Source organism: Canis lupus, chromosome 2 (genome assembly GCF_003254725.2).
Source record: "Canis lupus dingo isolate Sandy chromosome 2, ASM325472v2, whole genome shotgun sequence".
In the NCBI taxonomy this organism is placed as follows: domain Eukaryota; kingdom Metazoa; phylum Chordata; class Mammalia; order Carnivora; family Canidae; genus Canis; species Canis lupus.
This window is the reverse complement of record NC_064244.1, coordinates 13494330-13511217: the sequence shown is the minus strand read 5'-3', so window position 1 is coordinate 13511217 and position 16888 is coordinate 13494330. Positions and strand designations below refer to the sequence as shown.

General features: G+C 33.5%; 1 protein-coding gene across 8 annotated transcripts in view; it reads left to right on the top strand.

Annotated features, from left to right (window-relative positions):
• Positions 1-16888, top strand: part of ZEB1 (zinc finger E-box binding homeobox 1) — a 181462-nt gene that overhangs the window by 149723 nt on the left and 14851 nt on the right. For 6 of the 8 annotated variants that reach the window (XM_025464056.3, XM_025464059.2, XM_025464058.2 and 3 more), the window contains 3 exons: positions 1059-1121; positions 7521-7682; positions 14937-15139. In XM_025464056.3, the coding sequence (XP_025319841.1) occupies positions 1059-1121; positions 7521-7682; positions 14937-15139 (428 nt within the window). The remainder of the gene's footprint in view (positions 1-1058; positions 1122-7520; positions 7683-14936; positions 15140-16888) is intronic. The other 2 variants (XM_025464057.3, XM_049100152.1) reach the window with 1 other exon arrangement.

Sequence of the window (16888 nt, the reverse complement as noted above, 5' to 3'; positions counted from 1 at the left end):
TGTGATGCCCCCAGATATGGTTTTCTTTTTTAAAATTCCCCTGGCTATTCGGGGTCTTTTCTGATTCCACACAAATCTTAAAATAATTTGTTCTAACTCTCTGAAGAAAGTCCATGGTATTTTGATAGGGATTGCATTAAACGTGTATATTGCCCTGGGTAACATTGACATTTTCACAATATTAATTCTGCCAATCCATGAGCATGGAATATTTTTCCATCTCTTTGTGTCTTCCTCAATTTCTTTCAGAAGTGTTCTATAGTTTTGAGGGTATAGATCCTTTACATCTTTGGTTAGGTTTATTCCTAGGTATCTTATGCTTTTGGGTGCAATTGTAAATGGGATTGACTCCTTAATTTCTCTTTCTTCAGTCTCATTGTTAGTGTATAGAAATGCCACTGACTTCTGGGCATTGATTTTGTATCCTGCCACGCTACCGAATTGCTGTATGAGCTCTAGCATGGAGCCTGCTTCTTCCTCTGCCTCTGTCTCTGCCTGTCTCTCTCTGTGTCTCTCATGAATAAATAAATAAAATCTTTTAAAAAAAATTCCTCTTCTACTAATAGCAGTGTGTCTTTGGGCTGTTTAACCTCTTCAAGCCTGAAGTTTTGGGTTTCTTTTTTTTTTTCCACTTATAAAATAGGTAGTTATGAAGGTTAAAGGAAATAAGTTTATAAAGCATCTAGCACAGTGCCTAAAACATGGAAACTTGTGTTTTGCAGAAGAAATTTTTAAAAAGGAATCCTGCTACCTAGAGGTAGAACTCCTCTCCCAAAAAAACACTAAAATCCCAGTATGTGTATAATTCTAATGCATGTATAATTCCAGGATTATATAGAAATCTTCACTAATTTTGCTTCTTTAAGATACCTTTGTGAGTTTGGTAAAACTGTCTGCTAGACCTCTTTTTAAAAAGTTCACTTTTCAAGGGTACATTACTTCTAAAAGGGAAGAAAATCCAAATTAAATATAATCTAAAAGTTCCTTTTCATATTTCTAGATGTTAAAAATGTTTGTGCCACATGGATCTATTTTAATCCTTTGTTCTTTGATTTTAGCAGGAAAGGAAGGACAAGAAATCCTGGGGCCTGAAGCTCAGGCAGATGAAGCGAGATGTGCAGGTACTCTCTCCTTGTTTTCTTTCATACTGTAGTCTTTGAACAAGGTCTTTTGTGTCACTGGTTTTTGCATTTGTGAGTCATGAATTTAATCTATTTCCTCCTCTTTTATCTTGACCTCTTTCAGTGTTTCAGTACCCAAGCATATAGGACACTATATAAAAGTTTGAAGTTTATATTCTTTAAATACAGTATAAATTTGCAGATTCATCTAACAGAGCATACTTTCCATTTTATAAGGATGACAAGTACAACCTACAGATAAACCTAAAAAATAAGTGTTTAAATCATGATTTGAATTTATATCAAATTGTTTACCAAAGCTACAGAAATACAGATTTAACTATTTTGAGTTTCATTATTAGTTACCAGGATCTACATTAAGTTGCCCACAAGACAGAAAGCAGAAGAATAAGCAAATATCATGAGTTATCTATAAACCAGATGAGAGTCATGAATATTGATGAGCTGAGTGAACATGTCACAGCAAACAAAAGATTCAAAATTTTTTCTTGTAACTTCTATGATTTTGAAAAAGGCCAAGATGAAGTTAAATTCTAGTAAACAAGAAAATTTGCTTCTAGGTGACTAAAAGTACATATTCCCGGAGACTTAAAGCTATATTTCTATAATGGATTCAAATCAGATTTAAGAAGCAAAAGAGTAAGTGGAAAACTTAAATCAAGATCTTATGTATGATAACACCAGGCACTTTTTATTGTGTCACATAAGTCAGCTAGAACTCCTAGAGTGAAAGCTTCAAAACTGAATTCTGAGTTATTAAAACATTTCTTCAAAACACTGTACTTCAAAGTAGTATAATTGTATTTTGTATATTTAACCATAAATTAGAAATTTCTATCATATAACTTTAATTAAATTTTCTGTTTTTCTTCTCTTTTTTTGGTTTAACACTTCTAGTTTTTTTTTTTCTTTTCTCTGCAGTGCCTTTTAGGAATATTCCATAGAGCCCTATAAATTATCTTTCATTGTGTAGGATGAGTATATTTCATAGTAATATGTCAAAAATAGATTTCATCTATGGTATAAACAGACACTCCCATACTTGTCAGTCAGTTCTGTAAAACAAAGAGTAAATCCTCATGTTGTTGTTAAAGATGGATTCCAAAATAATTAAATAATAATGGGATATGTGATCATTTATGGTACCTACTTCCTAAGATTTTATATTCTGCCTTTAACTTGGTTGCGTTTAACTTACATGAATAATGTATTCAAATATGTTGTTATCAAATATTTGTCATACTAACTTACACATTACATAAAATATTTAAACGGGATATTTGTTATTAGTAAAATGGTATTAATGAACACAAAAGAATGCTGTCATTATTCTTTTGCCTAATGTTAAAGTTGGATGACTTACATTACCAGAGTAACAGAAGATCATTTGCCCTTTTAGGCAAAATGCTATAAAAAAAAAAATTCACAATTTCAGGTTTCAGTGTTTAACCTACACTTTGCTCTTCACTACAAAAATTAATTATTTCAGTTAGTACTGAGTAGTATATAAATTCCCTTAACTCCTCTCCCCAGAAAATCACATCTGGAAGGTAAGGTAATCTTGTAGTAACTTAAGTTGTTGCTGAAATATGAGGTCCCCCACCCAGTGGAAGATGATCCCTGCTGCATTATTTCCCTGGAACTTGGAGAGTTGGGAGCAAGTAAGCATCTAATAAAACCCTGATAAGTGTAGTTTCAAGGGAAAAAAGGTTAGAAATTAGATGGTTGAGGTTTTTGTGCATTTAAACTTAAAAATTATGTTCTGCCTTTGCATTTGTTATTTCCTTGACTGCTAGGGAATAATCTGCTGACAAAGTAAACAAAAACATTGTACAAAGGTCACCATCATTAGTTCAGAACTTTGTCAGATCCTTTCTTCAGCTGATTTCCTTTTGCAGTTCATGAAGTTAAGAGAACTGTAGTCTCACTTAGTATTCATAGAGTGAAAAATCCACCCAAAACATCCTTTGTTCCTTCTGAGCATCCCTTTTTTGTTTATATAGTTAATAGTTTACAAAGTTTGAAAAATGGAAGATAAAGCTAGGAAGAAGCCTAAAGATATATTTTCCAGTAGAATTAAAATATTAATAGCTAAATAATTTTTTATCTTTATATTAAAAGTTTACCTCTCTCTCTCTCTCTTTGCTCCAATTTGTGATTATAACCTCAGAATTCTACACTTTGGTCATATATAGTTCTATGGTCCAAAATAATTTTATATTGGAAAGCTCTGAGTTTCGTCATATCTCAAGAAGCCAAATTATTATTACATCCCTATGTGTTTGCTTATCTCTCTACTATTGAAATATGTAAGTTTATCAGTCTTAGGACTAGAAATTTTGCTTCATAATTGACCTTTTTACAATATGCACTTCCCAGCACTTAAAATTTATAGGTAAAACTGCAGAATTTCTGGTCTCAGCTTGAAGTTGTTTTGGCTAGATGCAGGTTCATGGAAACAGTGTAGTTCAGTGGGAAAGAGCCCAGAAGTTGATACCATACCCAATACCAAATCATGTAATCTAATAGTAATATTTTTTTACTATGTGACTTTGGAAGTTATCTAAGCTTTCTGACCCTATTTTTTTTATTGGGAAAACTTTTGATTGGGAAATTATAATGTTTACCTTACCAGGACTGCTTTGAGGAAAATAGCTAACAATTAAATAGCACTTACGTATGCAGGTACAGTAATAAACACACTATTAATTAATTTAAATCTCACAACTACCCTAAGAGGTACTGTTATTGTCCTCCAAACTTTATATTATGTAAACTAATCGATTATACACTGTGCCACGTATTTCTTAATGTACATTTAAAATTTTTCATCTTAAGTATAAGTAGTTACAATATAATTTCTGACATATTAAAAATGGCATTTTTAACATCACTCTTATATGTGAAATCCATAACAATTTAATCCTGCTAATCATTCAATTTGGTTATAAGCTCTTCTTTAAAAGTCAGAAGTGTTATATCATAATATTTACTCCTTGAACTCATATTTCTGTTTTCATAAACCAATAGAATTTGATGCTAACAGAGTATATATTTCCTGTTTGAAGGTATTTCTGATCAGCTGTCATTTCTTTATAAGAAAAATATGTATATAAATTAAAATTTAAGTTTCTTTTTAATTTCTAGGCACAGGATCTTAAGATTTTTTAAATTTGTGGATTGATTTACCATATAATTATCAGTACTACACAGTTGATGATAACATAAATGCATTACAAATTTTAACAAAAATCCTTTTATCACTTGAGATAATAATATTGTCATTAATGCCTTAGAGCTACAGACTTAGTTCATTCAGTTTCCGAGAATTTTGTACCTAATAACCTAACTAGCAAAGCCAGGTATTATTACTATTATACCAATCAGCCGAATCAGACTTTCTGTCAAGAAAAAAGTGTTCTCATTTTTCTAATTCAAGTAATTTTGCCAAAACACAATTTGAGAAATTTTATAAAAATTTCCTCTGTGAGAAATAAATTATAAATAATGAGGAATATGCAAAGTATAAATAAACATATCTTCTTAAAAATAGATTATTCACTTAACTATAGAGAACAAACTGATAGTTACCAGTGGGGTAAGGATAGGGAATGGGTGAAATAGGTGATGGGAATTAAGGAGTGCACCTGTTGTGAGGAGTACCAGGTATTGTATGGAATTATTGAATCATTATATTGTACACCTGAAACTAATATTATACTATTTGTCAACTATACTGGAATTAAAATTAAAAACTTAATAATTGTTTTTAAAAAATAGATTCTTCAATAGTGAGATGAAGATTATATCTAATATTATTTTTATGTTACCAAAATGAGTAGTACATTTAGAGCAAGTCAGTATATATATAAGCTTATAACTTACTGAAGATGTAAGTTTCATGTGTAAAATACAGATTATATTATTCTGTAACATGTATACTTTAAAAACTCATTATTCTAGCATCTAGCCTTTACACACACATATGTACACACATACTTAATAGGATGCAGAAAATAGAAATTTTTATAGGTGAAGACTATAATTGAAATAAATATAATTTGATTAAAATATTTTAAGCATCTTATAATCTATATGGAATTGTTAATCAGTCACATAAAAATATAAATTTCATAAGTTTTATCTAGTTTAACTTGAAAATTTGAAGTTACATTGAAAATACTCAGTGCACTGACTTGTACTGCTTTAGCTGCTCAAAAATGCTTATTTTTCCAACTAATGACAGACTGATTGTAGGAATGATTTTTGAGAATACTCTTGGCTTTGCTCTGACCAGTTTCCTGAAGAGCAATGAACGTTTTAATAATAGTTGCGGAATGGAACAGATGAGGTCATTAAAGGAAAACTCCCACTCCCTCTGGCCATATTATTATTATATAGCTTGATTTCAGAACTTCCTTACTAAACCAAAATAATTCATTTCAGAAAATTGCCATGTTTTATCCCCGATAGAAATCCATATAAACAGGAAAACTGGAAGGATTGTGGTGGTTTTATGTTGCTTTGATTAATCAATAATCAACTGGGGAAAATATTCCCCAATCAGTATTTTGGATTTTTTCCTTTGGCAACCCAAAAGTTTTTACACTTCAAGCGATGCACCATATTAATGTACTGGGATATGCTTTTTTCTCTTCTTCCGTTTTTCCCCCTAAGATTTTATTTATTTATTTATTTATTTGTTTGTTTGTTTGTTTATTTATGAGAGATAGAGAACAGGAGTGGATAGGGGGAGAGGTGCAAAGAGAGAGGGAGTAGCAGACTCCCTGCTGAGCAGGAAGCCCAAGTGGAGTTTGATCCCAGGACCCTAGGATCATAACCTAAGTGAAGACTGGGTAGACTGAACCACCACCCAGGTGCCCCTCTTCTTCCTTTCTTTAAAGATTTTATTTATTTGAGAGAGATAGTACCAGTGTGAGCAGAGTGGAGTGGCAGAAACAGAGGGAGAGGGACTAGAAGGCTCCCAGCTGAGCAGAAAGCCTGATGCAGGGTTCAGTCTCACGAGATTGAGATTGAATCTGAGATCATGATATGAGCCGAAATCTAGAGTTGGATGCCTAACCCAATGAACTATGCAGGTACCCCTTCTCTTCTTCCTTTTAGATGTGAGCAAAAGATACTGTGGAAAGGGGAGAGTAGAGAGAAGAATCTTCCAGGTTCTAAGAAAGAATATACACAGAAGTCGAGGATTTGGAAATAGACTCCCATAAAACCCACAGTACCAGCTTTACCTCTTGAGTCTTCACTTACCCCTGGATCCAATAACCCAGTGCTAAATAATTGATATCATATTGGCTGTATTATAAAGGAGGGGGAAATGGTGGCTCACCATTATGATTATATCATTGGCTTTAAGGTTTTAAAACAGCAGCTGCCCTGAGAAGTTCACTTAGCAAGATTTTTTTCAATAACTGTTAAACAAAAACATGCCCATACTTCAGCATTTTAATTTGGCCCAATTTTAGTCTGCTGGGAAATGCTCTTTTACAAATTTAAAACTGACAGTTCAGCCCAAAGTGTATAAAGAAGTCAGCCATGAGACATCTGGGAGCCATACAATGTGCTACAGTTACCACCAGCATGGAGTAGACACTGTCCTCTAGAGCCAGTGGAGGAAATGGAAGGAAACCATGGTGCAGCAATGCTGCTGTAGAAACTCAGCAGCACTTTGAGTACCTTCTCAAAGTGAAAGCATTTGATTTTCACTTGAGCCTTTCTAATCAAAGGAAAAAATGCCTTTGCCCTTAGCCCACCATTAAACATTATTGAAGCAAAAATAAAGAATAGCCATGTTTATATATGAATACTAGAGGAGATAAGAAGCAGTTTTATGGATTTGATACTCTTTGATTCTTACTAGAAATTTTTCTAATTATAGATAACTATTTAGACTGTTTTTTTCGAAGACATCATCACATAACTGCAATGAACTTCAGAGTGGTTTAAATTGACAATGATTCGGATTTAAGCTACAACTCTAAATAAATATCCAGTAGGTTGCTAGGAGGGACTAAGGTTTGAGATGTAAGATTTTCTCCTTTTTTCCTTGATTGAGAAATTAAGAATTCAGTCAACTATATTACCTTTTCTGTGTCTTGCTTATCAGTCACATGGACTAGAATTACACTCTAAAGTTTAAAAGGGATATTGTAAAAATTTCAGAACTTTCATATTGCTTTCTAAAAGACTTTTTAATAGAGGATAACAGAATGAGTGAATTTTGTTTTAAACTTTTGGTAAATATTTCCAACAAATTCAAGAATAATAGTGAATTCTCTTAAGTTAAATATTTTTTTATTTAGAAAAACTTTGTAACAACGTGGTGAAAGCTTTCTATAAAATATGCATTTCTTTTAGTAAAAGATGATGAATGTGACTCAGATGCAGAAAATGAGCAAAACCATGATCCTAACGTTGAAGAGTTCCTGCAACAACAAGACACTGCTGTCATTTACCCCGAAGCACCTGAAGAGGACCAGAGGCAGGGTACCCCAGAAGCCAGTGGTCATGATGACAGTGGTAAGTGGAGCTGCACAGTTGTTTTTGTTTTCATATGTACAGGATTATTATATCTATAATTGTACAATGGGAACCTCCTCTACTCTAGGGATCTGAAATCCAAAATTTATGGCAAGTGCCCATAGAAAATAATCTCTTTAGAGAAAGGAACACATTTATGGTAACAGTGTCGTATTAAAATTAGTGGCATCTCGTATTGTATTGCAGTAAGACCACTGCAGTGAGGTTTGGAATAATGCCTGGATGTTGACTTCCACTCACTTACATAGCAGCAAGTAGTAGAAATGGGAGCTAGGATGATCCTTAACTAATTCTTGACTTTTTTTTCTGACTCTGGATGTTTTTCTGCTCTGCTAGCAAGCAAAACGTGGTTGTCAGGTTCAAAACATACCGATTTGGAGACAAGTGGGGTTTTTTATATCTGCTCTAGGCCATTCTGACATGAACAGCCAGTGTATGAAGAGTGGCAAAATGCAGTACTAATATGTTCATACTCTCCTGAAAGGAAGCAGGCTACCATTCTCTCCTTCCATGCTAGAAACAGATGACTCGCATGCAGATATTTCTGTAAGAAAACTTATTAAAGATCTGCACCAAGAACTAAGAAGTTACTGGCTTGTTTACCTAAATCTGGTTTGATTGTTTTTCAGGATTCCCAGTTTATTTTTTTATTTTTTTATTTTTTGGATTCCCAGTTTAATAGATAGATTTAACTTAATACTTAAATAATCGTTTTTAAAAGACATTTTTAGAGAAGTTTTAGGCTTCAAAAAAAAGTGATATAGAAGTACAGGTATTTCCCATATACCCCTTGCTCCCCACATGTGCATGGTTTTTCCCATTATCAACATAACTCACTAGAATTGTACATTTTTTACCAAGGAAGAACCTACATTGACACGTCATAAACACCCAAAGTCTATAAGTGTGTATCCATCATTATAATGTATCCATCATTATAATATCTCCTAGAGTATTTTCATTGCTCTAAAAATCCTCCATTTTCCCCACCTCCCCTCACCCCTAGAAACCACAGATCTTTATGTGTCTCCATAATTCTCTGCCTTTTCCAAAGGTCATATAGTTGGAATTATACAACATGTAATCTTTTAAGTTGGCTTCTTTTTCACTTAGTAATATTTAAGTTGGCTTTTTCACTTTTTTTCACTTTTTTTTCCACTTTCCTCCATGTATTTTCATGGCTTGATAGCTCATTTCTTTTAAGTGCTGAATAATATTCCATTGTCTGGATGTATCATAAGTTTGTTTACCCATTCACCTGACGAAGGACACATGGTTACTTCCGTGTTTTGGCAATTATGAGTAAAGTTGCTATATGCAACCATGTGCAGATTTTTGTGTAGACTTAAGTTTTCCAACTCCTTTGGGTAAATACCAAGAAGTTCATATACTGGATCAAATAGTAACAGTATGTTTAGTTTTGTCAGAAACTGCCAAGCTGTCTTCCAGAGAGGCTGTACAACTTTGCATTCCCACCAGCAATGTGAGTTTCTGTTGCTCCACATCATCACCAGCATTTTTTGGTGTCAGTGTTCTGGATTTTGGACATTCTGATAGGTGTGTAGTGATACCTTGTTTTAATTTGCTTTTCCCTGATGATATATGATGTGGAGTGTCTTTATTTGTCATCTGTATATCTTCTTTGGTGAGGTGTCTGCTAAGGTCTTTGGACTATTTTTTAATCAAGTTATTGATTTATTGTTGAGTTTTTAAGAATCCTTTGGATGTTTTGAATAACAGTCCTTTATCTGATATGTCTTTGCAAATATTTTCCCAGTCTGTGACTTGTCTTCTAATTCTCTTGAGAACATTTTTCACAAAGCAGAAGTTTTCATTTTAATGAAGTCCAGCTTGTCAGTTCTTTCTCATGGATCATGCCTTTGGTGTTATATCTAAAAAGGACATTGTCATACCCAGGGTCACTTAGGTTTTCCTGTTATCTTCTAGGAGCTTTATAGTTTTGCATTTTGCAGTTAGGTTTGTGATTCATTTTGAGTTAACTTTTGTGAAGGACATAAGGTCTGTGTCTAGATTCATTTTTATGCATGTCCTGAATGTTTTGTTGTTCCATTACTTTTTAAAATTTTTTAATTTAAATTCATTTTAGTTAACATATAATGTATTAAAAGCTTCATGGGTAGAATTTAGTGATTCATCAGTTGTATATTACACCAAGTGCTCAATATATCAGGTGCCCTCCTTAATAACCATCACTCAGTTATCCCATCTCTCCTCCACCTCCCCTCCAGCAACCCTCGTTTTGTTTCCTAGCCTGCCTCTCTCTGTTTCTATCTTATTTTATTTTTCCTTTCCTTCTTCTATGTTCATCTGTTTTGTTTCTTAAATTCCACATATGAGTGAAATCATACAGTATTTGTCTTTCCCTGACTTATTTCGCTTAGCATAATACCCTCTAGTTCTGTCCACATTGTTGCAAATGGCAAGATTTCATTCTTCTTCATGGCTAATAGTCCATTGTATATTTATATACCACATCTTCTTTATCCATTCATCTGTTGATAGAAATCTGGGCTCTTCCCATGGTTCGGCTGTTGTGGACATTCTGCTATAAACATTGGGGTGCCTGGATCCCTCGAATCACTATTTTTGTATCTTTTGGATAAATACCTAGTAGTACAATTGCTGGATCATAGGGTAGCTCTGCTTTTAACTTTTTGAGGAACCTCCATACTGTTTTCCAGAGGGCTGCACCAGTTTGCATTCCCTCCTGCAGTATAAGAGGGTTCCCCTTTCTCTACATCCTCACCAACATCTGTTGTTTCCTGACTTGTTCATTTTAGTCATTCTGAAGTGTGAGGTGGTATTTCATTGTGGTTTTGATTTGTATTTCCCTGATGCTGAGTGATATTGAACATTTTTTCATGTATCTGTTAGCCATTTGTATGTCATCTTTGGAGAAATGTCTGTTCATGTCTTCTACCCATTTCTTGACTGCATTTTTTGTTTTTGTGTGTTGAGTTTTCTAAGTTCTTTATAGATTTTGGATACTAGCCCTTTATCTGATATGTCATTTGTGAATTTCTTCTTCCATTCGGAAGGTTGCTTTGTAGTTATTGATTGTTTTTTGGTTATTGATTGTTTCCTTTGCTGTATAAAAGCTTTTTACTTTAAGTTCCAGTAATTCATTTTTGTTTTTGCTTCCTAAGTTCCATTACTATTTGTTGAAAAGACTATCTTTACTCCATTGTATTGCCTCTGCTCCTTCGTCAAAGACTAGTTGACTATATGAGGGTATTTCTGGCTCTCTGTTCCATTAGTTTATTTCTATATCCTCATACCAATACCACACTGTTTTAATTATTATAGCTTTACAGTAAGTCTTAAAGTCAAATAGTGTCAGTCCTCCAGCTTTATTTTTCACCTTCAGTATTGTGTTGGCTATCCTGGGTCTTTTGCCTCTCCATATAAACTTTAGAATGTTTGTCAATATCTGTAAAAGGACTCTCCAGATTTGAATTGGAATTGCATTGAATCAAGTTGGGAAGAACTGGCATCTTGACAATATTAAGTCTTCTTATTCTTAAACATTGAATGTCTCTCCATTTATTTAGTTCTTGGATTTTGTTCAGCAGAGTTTTATAGTTTTCCTCATATAAATCTTACATATATTTTGTTAAATTTATACATAAGTATTTTGGTGTTTTGGTGCTAAATAAATGCTAAGCTACTAATCAATCAACTCTTAAATATCTGAAGGAAATTGAGAAGAATGGTATAGAAAAATATATTCCATTGCAGAGTCAACTGCCTTCCTTAAATCAGGAATCAGCTATGAAAAAGCAGAAACAGAAGTTTCACCGCAGAATAGGTAGGATTTTCTGTCACTAAATCAGTGACAAAGGAAATAGAAGTAGGGCACTCTATAACTGATTCCTCCAGTGTGCCAAAAGGACACATTTTTGAAGACTATAGATAATTGCCCCTAGGGACACAGCATTAAAGCTTTATGAATAGTGTTGTATTGATATATTTGCATATAATTGTAGGCATTGTAATCCTGTAGAGCCCTACCATTTCTATTTTGATTCCTCAAGGTTTGGGGGTGTTTTTTTTTTTTCAAGATTTTATTTATTTAGTTGTACGTGAGGAGCAGAGGGAGGAAGAAAGAATTTTAATCAGAGTCTGTACTGAGCGTGGAGCCTGACATGAGATTCAGTGTCATGATCCTGAGATTATAATCTGAGCTGAAACCAAGAGTTGGATGCTTAACCAATGAACTACCCAGGCTCTTCAGTTTCTTTTTTTTTTAAAAAAAAAAAATTTGTTAACTTTTACCTGAAGAAGCAATAGGTTATAATAAAAATGAAAAAGAATAAAAATTCTTCAATATAATTGTATATATATATGTAAATGTTTTATGCAACAAAATGTTTTTCAAGAAGCCTCGTGAAAGAAAATAAGAACTAAAGCAGTGTTTCATTGCACAGATCAAAATAAGGTTAAACTTTGTAAAGTCCAATGATACTAATCAACACAGTAAAATCCCATAAAAATTAGGATTTAACATTCTGAATTAATGAAACATTTGAAAAAAAACAAAAATAAAATAAAATAAATGAAACATTTGAATTCTAGAATCTGTTTTTAATTCAGGTAGTTATTACTTTCAGGTATACAGCTGATAAACTATTTCACAGGAGATACTCTGTCACACCAGTAACATCTGATTGTCTTCAGAAGCCCTTAAGTTTATAAAGTTTTAATGGATTAAATATGCTCTCCTGCACTTCAAAAATTGTGAAAGGGCAAAATTTATTCCAGCAGACTGAAATATCACAAACTCTGAATCAGTGGGTCACAAACAAAGGAGATTTTTCAAAGGTTTTATATAAAGTACTACTTACTATCAGTCTGAAATGTTACACTACATAGCAAAGGAAATTTAGGATACAAAAATTAAAGATTTTTTAAAAAATAAGCATATTCATAGTCAAAGGATATGACATGGGTTAGATTTTTAAGTAGTCTTGAATCACTACCTTAAGTTGATTATAAGAATTCTAAAAAGAAATTTTTTTTCCTTATATGACAAGCCTTCATTGCTAAAAAAGTGATTCTTTTAAAAAAGCAAATATTCAATATTCTTAAAAAAATAGGAACAAAAACTGTTTTATGCTAGTATCCTAAAGAATAAATTCATACCTCATATGTGTGAGAAATTCAATAGAAATCGATTTATGAAAATAATAACTTGCTGGTAAAATATCATGAGTAACCTGTCATTTTACAAAATTAGTATTTGTTTATTAATGATGAAAGTAAAGAAGAAAATAGTACATAATGAGAGCAGACAGCTGTATTACGCTATAGAGTATAAGCAGCTTAAGTAATGGAAATCACATTGTGATTGTGGTGCCAATAATGAAGCATCTGCAACGGCTGACTTGGACTCTTGCCATTGTAACCAGATAAAATCAATAGGATAGACTAGGTACCCTGGCAAGGAGAGTGCCCCAAATGTTGATTTCCTACCTGCCTGTTCAAAAGGAAATTAATACTAGACAAAACATAGCATGATTTCCAAAACAATTTCATGTGGCTAATCTAGTCTCCACAGAAGTAGGTCATTTTAAAGATATCACCAACAGGCAACTGATTCCAGTTGCCTTGCTAGCTGATAATAAAGGTACCTTCATAAACTGTGGGAGGTTTGGTTGTTTGATTTTATTCATATATTTGATACATATTTCAACATAATTAACTATATGGGGTTAGGTGCTCAGTCTCTTATACGCAGGCTGGTTCTCAGGAAAGTCTTTTAATTTATATAGACTTGAATTTCAATAAAGATGATACATGTTTATGAAGGATTTTGAGACTGTAATGAAATTTTCTTTGGTAGTCTCTTTTTTCTTTTTTTTTCTTTTGTCTAAGACATTTTATTTATTTATTCATGAGAGACAGAGAGAGTCCGAGACATAAGCAGAAGGAGAAGCAGGCTCCCTGCAGGGACCATAATGTGGGACTCTATCCCCAGACACAGGATCACACCCTTAGCTGAAAGCAGACACTCAACCGCTGAGCCACCCAGGCATCCCTGGTAGTCTCTTTTTCAATAAAAATTTCAAAATGAAGGTAGAGATACTATTTACAGTAAGTTATCTTTTAGGAACTTATTTTTTTGAAGAAATAAAATATGGAAAAGCGCTCTTAGTTAAATAATATTAATTAGCAAAACCATATTACATTTTAGGATTGTCAGGCTTAGGTGATTCCTGTGGGGGAAAAAAAAATGGTTCATTGAGGGTGCCTGGGTGGTTCAGGCGATTAAGTGTCCAACTCTTGGTTTCGGCTCAGGTCATGATCCCTGGATTCTGGGATCAAGCCTCCTCAAGCCACATGCAGGCTCTGTGCTCAGCAAGGAGTCTGCTTGAAGATTCTCTACCTTTGCTCTTTCCCCCAGTTGCACACCTCTCTCTAAATAAATAAATAAATCTTAAAAAAAATAATAAATGGTTCATGCAGTGAACTCCCAGTTTTTCCATATTGCCTTTTTTTCTAAAAGCTATCCTGTATTTATCCATATAAAATTCTACAAAAAAATGTGTCTGTATAATTCAGTAAGGGAAAGAGCATAAAGAAGCCTGCATAGGAAGTCTTTGTAGGCCAGGCCTAGATCTGGCTCCTGTTACTCACTTCCCCTAGTACTTGTGCTTGTGGTTTGAATTCTGTCATATGGCCACACCTAACTGCAGGAATGTCTTGAAAACATAGTCTACTTATGTACTACTTACTGTTTGATGACAATAACTTTGTGGTGTCATTTCCAAGTTAGAAAGAACAAGCATTAAATAAATAATGATACATCCTTACCCGTGGAAAGATTCTATTGTGGCATACAAATCCTCTTCAATATGTATACATTTACAAATGTAATGTATTCTAAGTTTATCTTTGTTTTCTTTGTCTAATCATACAAAAAGAAGGGAAGACTTGTAGTTTAGTGGAAAAGATATGGGACTTTGAAGTCGGACAGCACATATTTGAATCCTGACTTCATCATTTACCAGCCTTATAATTTTAAGTCATTTAACTTTTCTGAGCTTCCTGTTTTCTCTTTTATAAAATAGAGATGAGTATCATTGTATTGTTTTAAGGATAAAATATAAAGTGGGTGTCATAATATCTGGCACAAAGCATAGGGAGTAAGTGGTAGCTTTGGTAATATTTTTTGAATGCTTAAATTCAAAATATATGATCTTTCTTTTATAGGAACACCAGATGCATTCTCCCAGTTACTTACCTGCCCATATTGTGATAGAGGCTATAAACGCTTTACCTCTCTGAAAGAACACATTAAATATCGCCATGAAAAGAATGAAGATAATTTTAGTTGCTCCCTGTGCAGTTACACCTTTGCGTACAGAACCCAACTTGAACGTCACATGACATCACATAAATCAGGAAGAGATCAAGTAAGTGAAATCCAGTGTCTATTGAAGGCAAGGGTTCTAACATACTTAAAAGGATGTACTAGGCAGCATCTTCAGCCTTACAAGAATTAAAGTAATTATATGAATTATCTGAGTTCCAAAGTACATGTGAACATTCTTTTAGCAGTAACTAAGTTTTTAAATTCTTTTTCAGATAAGATCCCTTCAATCTTGATTTATTTTGCTTATACTGCAACAAGTATTTCCCTTAAGTTTAGAACTAGATTCAAAATGCATTCTACTAAAATGTTCAGTGTAGGAAAAATAAATACTCATTTCATAAACCTATGCCTAAGTACTAACTAAATTTAGAGGAAAGTCAAATAATAATAATAAAAGTTAATTTTCTGGGAAACAAAGACTACTATATTTACTCTCAGTATAAGTTACGGGGTTCTGTTTACTGTAGGAAGGGAAGATGCTTCCTCTAAGAATCTAAAGCTTAGATTCTAAACATTTTTATTCTGAAGATTCAATTTTCACATGGTTTGTTCTATTTCTGTCACTTTGCCTCGATTTCTAGATGTATAAAAACCAAGACTAAAAAAAAAAAAAACTGTTCAATAAGTTACATTTGAAATGTTGGCTCTGTATTTAAGGATTAAAGATGAAGAAGCTCTTCTTGCCAGTTGACCTTCTTTTATAAGATCCTGATAAGTGCCAACTCTGAACAAATTAATATCAACGTGATTCTAATTTTAAAAACCAAATAAATATTCAGCTGTATAGGATATTTTAAGGGTATGTGTTATGATTAGGACATGCATCCAGTTTCTTAAAGGATTATGACCATCCATAAACTCAAATCTGTGAGAACTCTGCCCTATTCATGTGCCTAACGTAAGTCCTGTATCTCATAGAGAACCAGTTAAACCTTTTCTACATCGATGGCTAAACCAAACAAACTATAGCCAAAGTAGACTCATCGAGCAGGGTCAACCTACCTTCTCAGGATTTTGGCAGTAACCCTCAGAAAATCAAAAGATGAAGGGGGAGAGCATGGCAATCAAGAAGTATAGGACCAAGATTTTCTTAGGTTAATGGTTAAATCCATGAGGGAACACTTGAAATTGGGGAGAATACCAAAAGAAGGAAGAAATTGATACAGAGCAGGAACTTCTGAAGACAAAGACCACCTATCTACCATCTACCCCTATACAAGTCTTATCAGGGACAATGCAGAAGAATCTTTTTTCCATCTGAGTTCTAACATGACTACAGTACAGTCAGGCCTTGGGAAAAGAACCTATTCGTGTGACATTTGGGAAGCAGACCCAAATTCCAACTGTTGTCCCAATATCCTTTCTGTACCATGGGCCATTGTCAAAGAAAAGGATCTGCAGACTAATCAGGCAGATCCTTTTGGTGAAAACGAGAGAGGCCATTATAGAAACAAATCGTAAGACCAATGATGAGCATGCCAGCCAATTTTGTGGTGATTTTTCTAATGGGTGAAAGGTAGTAGGTTTTATATATGAAGTATGTGATCAGACAAATGTTAGAAAGGAGCTGTGATTAATATGGGGACCAACAATGTGAGGAAATATGATCAGGATGTCTTAGAAATAATTTAGGTTATGGGGCAACAAACCTGAGTTTGAAAAGTCATGTTAGGACTTAATTAAGCATTTCCATGTATTATTAATTTATTCGTTAAGCAAACATTTGTGTTTCTATTACATGTCAGGCCCTGTTCTAGCTGATAAAGGCACAATAGTGAAAAAGATAAGC